At 37.4% G+C, this 12,751-nt stretch overlaps 1 protein-coding gene across 2 annotated transcripts in view; it reads right to left on the reverse strand.

The window, feature by feature from the left end:
• nectin3b (nectin cell adhesion molecule 3b) overlaps nt 1-12,751 on the reverse strand; it is a 31,558-nt gene extending 18,807 nt beyond the window's left edge. For both annotated transcript variants that reach the window (XM_042009109.1, XM_042009108.1), the window contains exons 1-2: nt 12,577-12,751; nt 635-982 (exon numbers count right to left, since the gene is read on the reverse strand). In XM_042009109.1, the coding sequence (XP_041865043.1) occupies nt 635-982; nt 12,577-12,655 (427 nt within the window). In that variant the 5' untranslated portion in view covers nt 12,656-12,751. The remainder of the gene's footprint in view (nt 1-634; nt 983-12,576) is intronic.

The following is a 12,751-nucleotide window of genomic DNA, read 5'->3' on the forward strand; positions in this document are numbered from 1 at the left end:
CTGATCTAAATGAAAAATGGGTAAATCCCTCAGCAAGTCTGAAAACAGACTTGGAAGCTGTCATTGCATGCAAATTAAAACCAATGAGACTCCCAACGCAACGGGCCTGTAGCAGACCCTGACTAAATGAATGTTTTCTGGTGAAGGAAGATTTGCTTCTTCTCCTTTTATTTGCTCTGGAACTCTCCACTTAATCACAGAAATTAGTTGTCTACATTTTATGCGTTGATGCAGGAAGTGGACACAGAGAATACCTGTGGAGTATGTAGTGGCACATTTAAAAGAAAGTAGTAAAATTAAAGATGAAGATTTTTTGAAGGCTAATTTGAATTGATTAAATAAACATAATATGTTGACTTTCTAAGACAATAATCCAAAAGAAGGTTCAGTGTGATCTGGACCAAGACCACCTTTTTTGATGGACCATATCTAAAACTAAAAATACAAAGTCCAAACCAAATGAAGTCCACATCAAAGCAATCAGGAGATCAGCAAATACTCACATGACACAAAGTCTATTTTCAAAATATTCAGTCAACTATTTGGTTATTCAGCTGCTTGCTGCGGATGTGTTTGAAGTTGTCTATACAAAAACTGCACCATATTCTTCAAGAAATGGACTTGATCCACTTACCAAGTACATTGACAGTGGTGGAGGCTTGGGTGTTTCCCAGAGGAAATGTAGCCACCTTACAGGTGTAGATCCCGATGTCAGAAAATCCCACATTTTCCAGTACAATGGTAGCATCATGGGAGGACGGCGACCGGAAATACAGACGGTTGATATACTCTGGAGGGATGGAAGTGCCAAACTGTGGGTTGTACACAGCCACTGTGACAGAGCCTGAAGGAAGACGGCGCTCCCAAGAACTCTGAGTAAGAGTGAGGTTTGTGCCAACCTCCACCCTGCACTCTAATGTCACATTCTTTCCCAGCACGGCACTCACCCTCTTAGGCACCACCACCTGACTGCACCATGCACCTGCCAAAAAAACACATAAAAATAATTTCATACACAAACATCATGTTTACTGGCAAATTTGCCAATTTATGACTAAAACAAAGTGAAATTACCTAGAACATCCATTTCTTACATCTAAAACATGAAAATGCACTTGCATCCTTACAAAATGCAAAAAGGTTTTTTAAGTTTAAAAACACTGAGTAAAAACAATTTTACTGTGACCACAATGATTACTTCTTTATCAGACACTCTGGTTGTATTTATTGGTATTAATCATTTGTCATTCTTGATCTCTGGGTTTAAACATTTCTTTAATTCTAAAAACATGACTCAGCATAAGATGGGATATTGTGTAAAATGGACCTGCCAGAGTGTCTGCCAGTTGCTCAATTTGCCAGTTGTTTAATTTCTGCAGTTTTCAACCCTTTTCTAACTAGGTTGCACTTATTAATTTCTAATTATAACAGATGTAGTTCAACAGCTTTTTTTTTCTTTTGTCAATGAAAAACTTTTGAGCTCTGAATTAGAAAGAGGATTGACATTTTAAGATATCACTGATGTGATGACACTTTTTGACTAACTGAGAAATGTTTGTTTAGGAATCACAAAGCTAGTCTCCAGTAGTGAACTGACTCATTGCCACAACACCAGATAGATTGCTTTTCCTCTCCTTCTCGCTCTCTGCACCAGTATTACTCATCCACTCATGCCAGTGATGAGTCGTGATTTTCATTTTGATCCCGATGGCATTTGCTGCTAAGAAGAGGCTTGTTCTTCAGCTTTTCCTTAGCTAGGCATTTATTTTTTATGAATTGGCTTATATAAACAGTTATAAATTTGACTTTTCTGCTTTTAATTGGACAAAAATCGCACTACAACAAATTTTACTGTGTCTGTAAAGTGTCTTGAGATGACTTTGCTGTGAATTGGTAATATACAAATAAAACTGAATATTAGAATCAACACATCAGATTTCAAACAGATTTTTTAAATGAAATTTAAAAGTTGGAAACTTAACTCTATTGAATAACTTAAGATCTTAAAGCTCATGTCAGAAGTTAAAGAAGAAAAATCTAGAAACAATAAAATTAATGAAATCCATAAACAAAACAAAAAACTACAAGAATTAACAGGGCAGGCTTAAAAATAAATTAACTAGATTTAAATTACAATTAATCACATTTTCTATGTAACTATGACAAGATCTTCAGCCTCCATCTGATAACGAGGAAGGAAAAAAAAAATTAAAAAAAAACATGACGGCATCTGTGAGAAAAGAGCAATTATGATGTCAGTTGGTGAAATCCATTTTATAGATCTGCACAAATTCCCCACCATCTGACATCTGCTGGTCTCAACTGTTGGTACCAGACTAGAATCAAAATCTTATACCACTAAAGGAGGCGCTGAGTCTTAAACAAACAATATATAGCTAACTGTGTGACTAAGTGCGCTCAATAAAGAACAGTCTCCCTTCCACTGACCTGAATTCAGAATTATAGGCAGGCTATGTGTATGTCTTCTGTCCTAATATAACTAACCCATGCACTCTGTCACCTGCACTTGTCACAAATGTGGCAAGTCTTGAGAGCAAATGCTTAAAGCTACTCTGCAGAAGGTCAAAAGGATATGAAGGGAACAGACTGCGACAGGCAGAAAAAAAAAAAATGAGAAGGGAAGCGATATTCAAAGACGATGACATAATGGCTGAGAGAAGAAAAGGAGGATGAGTGAAGAGGCTGTGAAGACACTGTGAAAGTAAGTGGGAGGAAACATAATCAGGATTCCAACAGAAAGCACAGGACTTACATTACTGACTTAAAATAAAATCCAACTTTTAGACTGCCTTTACGTAAATGATTAATTACAATAAGCAGCCAGCAGGAAAACATCGCATCAAAACTTGCTGCAGTCCTTAGCAACTGACTTCAACTATTCTATTGTTGTTCTGCCAGAAGCAATTGTCTTTGACCAATCTCCTTCTAAAAGGGCCATGTTTAATATTGCCACTGTGGGTGGAAATCTCCTGCTCTCAAAAGTACAAAGTATAAATGCCTATTTTCTTAGACCATCTCGAAATAAAATGAATAAAAGAATAAAAATAAAGAATAAAAATGATATAAAAACACAAATTAAAAGATCACACAAAGCTTTTTTTGAGGAAAGGTTACAAGACGTGTAACACATCTTAAGGGCATCATAACAATCCATTATTTTGTATAGTTCACCCAAAGGTATAATCATGCTTAAGGCAACATCAACTTCAAACACAAAACACCATTTGTGCCAGATGGGCCATTTTCAGATTTGTAATGTCATGTTCAATGTTAAGGACATGACATCTTTGATTCCTTTAAAACAGACACAAGCTCTGCAAACTGTCAGCCATTGTAGTTGTTAGTTTTCCAAGCAAGTTGGCTGCTGTTTCTGCCATTTGTTGATGGCATGGCTTGAATAATTTGGTCAAACTTATTCCAGACTAGTTCTATCAGGTGGCAGTCCGGTGACTGAGGTGTGGCCTTGAAGTGACACCTTCCCTGTCCTCTGCAAGTAACAGCCTAGGTGTGTTTGAAATCATTATCTTGTTGCATGATGAAGCTGAGACCAGTTCAATTTGTTTATGAAGCGTATTTTAATACTTCAAGATGGAGTGACATTCACATTATCATCAACTCTGCCAGCAAAAACAATTAAGCATTGATCCTCCCTTAATCTACAAAATGGGTGTCATATATGTGTATACGTGCCCTTCCAAGAAATTTTAAAGTCTCTGCAGTTGCTTCGGCTACACTTACATTACAATAATCTCCCTCAGATCATTTTCTCAAACAGTTCACAGCATTGCAGCATCAGATATTATTCTTCACCCAAAAATTGGATTATCCTTCTATGCATGTATACTGGGACAAAAAGTACCCAATTAAATTAAAATTGTCCGGTTAATTCTAACTTGCAGCTCAACAACATTGTACATGTAACTGTACTGACTCATTACACAAACTATTTGATGAACATAAACAGCAATTTAGTCCAAAGATCTTGATCCTAAACTTTTCTGTCTATAAGACTATTCATCCTCTCCCATGCAAGCCTGCTACCTTTTAGTCACTTCACCCATTTATAGTTTTAATCATGTGGTTATTCGGTGCATATACAGAGGAGCTTATGCAATCTGATCAGTGCATCCTGCTCAAGCCTCAAATTACTGTCAGATAAACTTTAAATTAAATTTTTAACAAAGACAAACAATTATCTTCCATCATTTCCATTGCAACCCCATTAGGAAGAGATCTGTTACTGGCCAGTATAGACAGAAAGCATGAACACAGCAAGCAAAAACAACTTCTATGTAAAGAGAACAAGATGATTAGCCACTTTAAGACAAACTTTCACAGTGCAATAAAAGACTCAGAAATAAGATTATCAAGCACATGGCAGCAACAAGGAGGGGTATATTCATCCTGACGCTAGTTACTGCTAACTGAGCAACTGGCTTTGGCAAATGAGATGGGAAATAGTCTTTCAACTTGGATTTCCTGCATCTAACACAGCTACTTGTTGGGTTGTTTAAAAGATTCTTGTTGGTACTGAAGAGGGAAATGACCCAATTAGATTAGATACTACTTCTGCTGTCTATAGTATAGCAGTTAGTCCAAAATGCTGCTGCTCGATTCCTCACTAAGACCAAGAAAGTAGATCATATAACTCCAGTCCTCAGATCTTTACACTGACTTCCTGTTTGTCAAAGAATTGACTTTAAAATATTGCTGTTATTTTATAATAAGTACTGAATGGTTTAGGACCAAAATAAAATCAGGATCTTCTGGTTCAATTATGAACCAACCAGGTCCTTCAAGTCATCAGGGTCAAATCTGCTTTTTCCTCCCACAGTCAGAACATGGGGAGGCAGCGTTCAGCTTTTATGCTCCTCATATGTGAAACAAACTCCTAAAAAACTAAAAATCTGCTGAAACTCTCAGCAGATTGTTTTGTACACTGTACCCCCTTGTGTTAACTTGGTAGTTACTGCAGTCTAAGGTTTCCATCACAAATGAAACAAACAAGTGACCTTACCAGGTAATCCTGGCAAAAAAAGAGAAAAAAATAAAACTTTTTTTCTTTTCTTTAGCATGTTTCTAGTTTATTATAAAAGCCCAAAGCGGAACTGCCAGAGCAAATGTGTAACTCATATTCCTTCTCAGGGTCTGGCAGGGTAATCAGTGACAGCCCTTGATACTGAATTGCATCAGTTTTAGGTACTCTACAGTTAACCCAAGACATCAACCAAAAACATGTCCAGGTTAATGGTAAAAAGCATTCTGCCCCTCAAAGCCTACCTTCTACAAATGCTGTATGTCACCAATGCAGGTTGTTCAATAAGCTTTTTTTCCCCGTTTTATAAATAAGTAAAATTTATTTCCTGTCAAATCTTGCTTCAGATAAAAATTCTAAATATTTTGACAGTGGTAAAACACAGTTTTAATTTCAAACACATTTTACTGCAGGTTTTATCATTACAGTTGCAGGAGTTCTAATGGAGGCTTCTCTCTCAAATGACACCATGAGGCTACAACAACCTGAATCCACCTTAACAGTGAAAATACTACGTTCACTCACATGTTCATGAAGTTTTTCTAAAACCTGCTTACATGCTTTATGTAGGGTTGGGGGATAAAAATTCAAAAAGGCCTGCCTGCAGACTAAAGAAGGAAACTGAGCAGAAATGTTGGAGGGAATGAGTGTTGTCAAAGAGCCACACAAGTGAAGGTGAGACTGAAACTGTTATTTCCCCCAACAGTTGTAGCAGTTCACATAAAACGGTCCCACTGTGTCAGTAATATGGAAGTGGTTTGAGTTCAGTAAAAATGAACAGATTAACAAATCGTGCAAACTGTTGTTAGTGAACACTACTAATTTTGCTTACAAAAGTAAAATATCACCCTGCGACCAGGCAGTATGCATGAAAATGCAGGTTGATGAGACTCGGTGGACCAGGTCTAGCAGTGCAAACGTCAAAAAATAAAAGCATCATCTCATTTGTAGCTGCTATCCATACCATTTGAAAAGCATTCAAAATAAGGCAAAAAAAGCCTACAATGGCACTAAACAGTTTTAAAGTTAAACTATATTTGTTTTATGCTGCAGTCAACATAAGTATTTTTTAAAATTAACATCATGAAGAAACTAAATCGCTAGAGATGCTAATTTATTTTGGGGGTTCTGATTTGAAGTCGGATATCTGCCGATACAGATTTGTTCCGATACCAAATTAATTTATGTAAACGTTATCGTGATTATCATTATCGCTGTTATTGTTATGCAAGTTTTCATTAGGCTGTAGTAAACCAAACATCTAATTATATTATTCCTACTTTAATGTATTCCAAAATAATATGACAAAAAACCTTCTAAAGTACAATTGAAGACAATGTGTGTAGTTGCTTCATAATCTTAATAAAAACAAAGGTTCAAATTTAGCAGTAACAACTGATTTTTAACATTTAAAGTCCAAGAGAATGTACAGGATGTATGTAAATAATCTGGGAACAATAGTCTTAACAGCATTGCAGACAGATTATGGTCTTCAGTACCAACAGAGGGCAAAATTTGTCCAGCATTTCTCTTGACAGAGACTCATTGGCCAGAATGATGAATTAGAGCAACTTTTCTGTGGACTAATTCATTCAGTTTTCACAACGTCTGCTGAAAGTTTATCACAGAGCTGTAAAGCTTCATCGATTTCTCTTTCCTTCTCAGCTAAATAACTTTTTACCAAGGAAACTTTGGCCATACACACATTTTAGGTTCCCGTCTTGGTTTTTTATGATTCCAGACTAACATATATCCAACTTATTGACATGCTAAATTTGTAAACACAGCACAATGAAAAGTGCCTCTCTAGATCGGTGACATGAATCGGGGTATTTAGTCCGATATCTGAACCAGGAATCAAGTCAATTTTGGGGCCTGATAAAAATATTGGATCAGATCTGTTCCAACTCTATTCTACATTTAATTTTTCTATATTCTATAACTGTGTATATCATGATTGAAATCGACTGGTATAGAAAATATTGTAATATTTTTTGCCATATTGCTGAGGCCTATTTTAATGTGCAAAAAACATTGGGTAATATCATACTGTAAATTACTGCAGCAACTCCTGTCATCTTACCCTACTTTTGCAGAGCTAGGTTGGCACTAATCAACTGGCTTGACAAGAATAAATCACCACTGGTAATGCACAGTAACCCACATTTTGCAAGAAAAGCCTCAGAGCTGTCGCAGCAAGAACAAGGAGATCATTATGCAGAGGTTGCCTTGTAACCGTATGCAATGTTTTAATGCGGTTATGAGCACCTGCTCAAGTCAACGAGCAGTTGTCCAATGTACAGAGACTGAAGCTCCTTGAAGCAGCCTGCCTGTGACGAGTCCTTGTCATCTGCATCTCCTTGACTCTAAAATCAACCTTTGAAGAAAGACCAGTAGTGCCCAAAAAGCATTCCAATGTGGTTATCACTGAAACAAACTAGCAACAGTCGTTTAAAATAATTAATCTAAAAGTTGTTCATATTGATCATAAGTGGAGCTAAACACTTAACTGATGGAAAGTTATAAACTTGTCTTTATTAAAAGACACACTTGAAGCCACTTTTTCTATTGATACTACAAAGCATTACAGCATCAGATAACTGGAAACATACTATTAATCAGCTGGAGGTTGACACCTATTTTTTTTTTTTAATATGACAAAGGTACCAAATCCAAGTAGTATAAGTGCCAGTACTCAACAAAAGAAGTAAATATAAATCTTGGTACACAGGTTTTCTGAGGCTTGCAACTTGTTTCCATATGTGTGTTTGTACGTGGGTTAAAAGAAATTTCATTCATTCTCCACTCCCAGTCATTTCCATGGGAATAAGTGGTAACAGTCATGCAAAACTCTGCCTTCACATCTTCCCTCCAGAAAGCTGAAATAGTTAAACTTTTGCATTTGAGTTTTTTCTGGAAGTGAGTAAGATAAATATCATAAATATTGAAGAAAAAAAAAAAGTCAGTTTGAGAGATGAAGGCCCAGAGCACAATTGTAGCCCTTTCTCAGCATCCTGTCTAACCAGGGAGGGGGATGGCTGCAGAGATGCACCTGCTCGGTGTAGTGATCTCTCCATGGAGAGCAGCAGGACACGCAAAAAGAGAAGGGCCAACCCATCAGCTCTTCTCATTGCACAGCAGGGGTGCAGCAAAAAGCACTGCGAGGACTCCTGTACAAGCAGAGAAAACAGCCGTCTCATGAGTATGATCTAGCAGAAGGGTTCCCATTCCTGAGAAATCCATACACTGACTCACCTCTCCACTATTTGTGTTTTTCTGCAACAAAATCTTCCTCTTCAGCACTTTTCTTTTGTTTCTCACTCTTTTGCTCAACTGACACTAAATCATATTATTGCTGAAAAGACATATACTAGATTTATTAGAGACTTCTTTAAACCTCATGCAAATTAATCATGTTTTATGATCCACTATAGGCACTAAGGTTCTATATTTACCTGCAGAGACACCCTACTCTGCTCATATTCTCCTTGTTACAGGATAGCTCTTATCTAGGGCTGAATCCTTAAGCAAAATGACATGTAGAGCAGGTCTGTCACTTTTTCTAAAGTTTAAACATCTGTTCAAAAATGGGGAAACATCAAGTGTCAGTAACCCCTTCAAATAAGAAAACTGATCAAAATTCAGTTCAGACTGCAAATTATAAAAAATCTGAAAAAAAATGTATCACACATGTATAAAAGCAAGGTAAACTTATCAAAAGCGCAATAACTGTACTTTAATAGCTGTTAATATAAAAGTAGGTGTGTCCAGTTCGATCTACCTTTTCTTGAATATTTGCATCACATTCAAAACAACTTTTTTTTAGTCTTTATTTAAGACTACTACACCATTCTGTGAGGGACTGAAGCTCTATCCATGGTGTACCATGCCTCTCATCCCATGTTAGCTATAATAGGCTCCAGCCCATCATGACAATGAACAGGATAAAGCAGGTATAGCTGATGGATGGGATGTACAGAAATGCCACATTTAAACAATGTACAGAAAATGATCCATCTCATTCAGTTGAAAGCTGATTCTGTGATGTTCTGGATGATAACAGTGGCTTATCTGGAGAGAAAAAAGGCAACATTTCCCCTGCACCGAATATGTAATGCCAGAGGTATAGCAACTGAATTAATTTTTTATTGGTGACATGACGACAACCTTATATAACTGTGCCCTCCTTTTCTATAACTCAGTAAAAAGAGTGACAAGAATAAGGACAATGTCTGTCTGATGTTAAGCACAGCCTATCTTGGCATGGGAGTTGTGATTACTGTTATAAATGCACCCAGAGACAGAGAAAATAAAATAAATTAAAGTTCCTGCAATTCATCCAAGATAAATAAGAGCAGCTTCAGTGAACCTTTTCAGTTTGGTCTGTGAGTTTAACACAATGTGTCTCATTAACACAGAGTAGAAAACAGATTATAGATATCTTGGCATCAAGGACACATTACTCCCTGAGGACACTGCTGCTCGTTCTCCCTTTAGTCAATATTACCTTCATGTGCACCACTTATATGCCAGTAAGTGTATTAATATGTGAATCTTGCTAGAGAGCAGCTTGTCTTGTTAAAAGTGGAAATCTATGTATAAGTGGTAATAATGTAGGGTGGAGGTAGCAGAGCTGGACAGGAAAAGACTGAACAGATTTTAAAAGTCAGATCTCTTCTCAGTTTATTAACTTCATGCTTCATAAACATTAGTTTGCTGCTGTCAATCAGTGCTGATTGACCTGACGCCCCCCCCTCATCTGATCCCCTCTAATGAATTCACTTTTGTTCTATGGATTGAAACAAAGATATCTCTTTTGTAGCTCCATCCAGTTCTCAGAAACCTTTGTATGAAGCGTTAAAGGATGTTGCTCATTAGAAAAATATGCATCAGAAGCATTTCCATAAATGGCTTGGAGAAAATAAAACAGGCTGCTTTGTGTTGCTAGAGTTGAGAGTATACATGAGGTAGTGTATGGCTAAATAAAATGTAATACTGTTAAAGGGTGATGGCCACTAATGGGAAACAAAACCAAGAAGGAAGAAGACAACTTGTCCATATGAGGAAAAAAATACAAGACACATCTATATGAATTTGTTTTAGTTAAAGATAACTGTGTGCAGTTTCCCACACTACAGCTGTAAAATTAAAAAAACCACCAAGTCAACACCAAGTTGTCCAGTAGGCAGAGACACAGCAGACTAAACATGATCAGAGACAAATGCAGAGAAGACAGAAAAATAATAGCAAAAGGTGAGAAACATACAACAATGGAGATTAGCCAGTTGTGCACAGCGCATCAAATGAAGGGAAAGTTCAAAACGTTCAAAACGCCAAATAACTTTTAATAAACGCTTCCAACAAGGTGTTAACGTGCCAAAACAGAACCATTACTATATTCTGTATCAAATATTTGATCTAACTTTTAATTATGTGATATTGTTTTAAGAGTTTAATGAATGCTCAGGGAACCTTTAAAGTTTTGAACAACTAGTGGAAGAGTTTTAGAGACAGATGGACTGACGATATGCCCTGGTATCAACATCTACATTTCTATTTTATTTATTTATTTCTAATTAAACAGTAATCTCAGCATCATATACTTACCTTGCTTTACTCCCCTGTCCATCATTAAAACATGTTGCTTTTACCGTTCTCTCCAAGTGATCACATTGCAAGTAGTGGAAATCGGTGCAAAGTTGTCATCTTTGGTTTGTGTATGATTCTGAGAGAAGATTTTGTTTTTTTTAGTTTTTTTATCTAATATTGAATATTTGTTGTCCAACACATCCCCGGTCATCTGACTCAAACAAAACATATTATCGTACTTTAGTGCATTTTATCCCAGCAAGGCCTGTTGCTGCACCTGTACTTGCTGCTTTGGTATCAGCTGGCCTATAGTAGGTCTAGTGCTTTAAGTATCTCTGAAAACACAAGCCTAACTTTCAGACATCAACTAGTTAATGAACAATATATTTGTGCCACATCCCTTGAGGCTAATAATTTATGCAATTTGAATGGAATTTGATGTGTTTTGGTTAATAAAAGACAAAAAACCCTAACAATGTAAAGAAAAAGACTTTCGCTTAACTTAAAAGCCTTGACATTATTAGTACTAAAGATCTGCTTTGCATTCAATAAAAGCAGAAGGTCAAAGCCCTCATTGAAATGTACGGCAGACTCAAACTGAATAGACACAAATGGACACCTGTCTCTTCTCCTTAACTTAAACTCATAGATCCCTCAACATCTCAATAATGAACTCTCAATGATGAGACAGAATATGCAGGAAATAATTATATGGCCAAAAACATATAGTGTATATTAATATTCAAGCAACTAATGTCTCATGTAAAAGGCTTGCAAAGTGCAGCAGACAAGGGCTTCTTGTCCAGTTGCTTAATTGCAAGAGAGGCCCTCTACAACATCAAACAATTGCAGAGTACTGGAGTATTTCATAGGATGTGGAAAATACCCATCTCTTTTCACTTGCCAATGGGGTCATGAATGAGGCATTTAAGTGTGTTTTAATTGAAAACATTCAGTCAACCTCGTTATAGAGGAGTGTGGAGAAGAGTCTGACCTGAGATGTGGCTCTTAAATATACGGGTTTAATTAGATGTGATTTATGTTTTCCCATAAACAATGCAATCTAATGATAAAAGAAAGGGTTTAAACATATACAATTAACAAGATAAACGATGACTTTTCAGTTTGCATAGAAAAGCTGCACGTGAACAATGATATGCATCACATACACTGCCAATTAAGCACTGTCACTAGTTTATTTTCAATACATATTGAGCTTGGCTTGAGGGAGATAATACAGTTTCGAGACATAGATGAAGCCAAACAAAGGATCTTGCGTTTGGGTATTTAACTCCGCAGCCCTGCAGCACTGGGCACAAAGTTGGCGTGTTTGAGGGTGGAGTTAGTAAACTGCCCACTCGTTGATTAAACCATAATGAGCTCAGGCTTCACTGCAGGCACATGGTGATTGACCCTCATCCCGACGTGGGGGAGGTTGCATTTGCATTGTCTTGTCTGGTGACGTGAATTTAAGTTCCTCATCACTTTTTCACAAGCAGGTGGCGTCACGCACGTAACAGAATGATGTTACTTTGAATTAAATGTATCTGGAACTAACATGGCTGCTCCTGAATCTTCACTACTTAGACTACAGTGTAGTCTAAGTAGCGCTGGATGTCACAGCCTGCGCTCCTTGGCGGCTTCTGGGAACCGTGTTTCTGTGACAGCCTCCGCTCGCACCGTCAACCGTTGCGGTGGTTCCCGTTGTCCACGTCTCCGAGGCTCCTCAATGGACGGAACTTGTAACCAAGTTTTGCTCTTTTAATAACAACCTCTAAACTTGATGGAGTCGCAACTGAAAGCGCGCGGCGTTAGCTGGTCAATAAGTGTTCCGCAGAGGGTTTCTGTATGATGCGCGAGACAAATCCCTCACAAAACTTCTAACGTCTGCTAGAACAAACAGAACTCCCACGGAAAATTACGGGACTCACCTGAAATTATGCACAGAAGATGGCATATCGCGATATTGCTTTGCTGTGTGAGGTAACTCCGCTGGGAGAAAGGTAACATTTTCAAAAGCAGTGCAGTCTCCTGCTCTTCGACCAAAGCGTAGAATGCATGCCAGTTTCAACAGTGCTGAACAGCGGAACCTCCTCAGCAACAACT

This window comes from Melanotaenia boesemani, chromosome 15 (assembly GCF_017639745.1).
Source record: "Melanotaenia boesemani isolate fMelBoe1 chromosome 15, fMelBoe1.pri, whole genome shotgun sequence".
NCBI classification, from domain to species: domain Eukaryota; kingdom Metazoa; phylum Chordata; class Actinopteri; order Atheriniformes; family Melanotaeniidae; genus Melanotaenia; species Melanotaenia boesemani.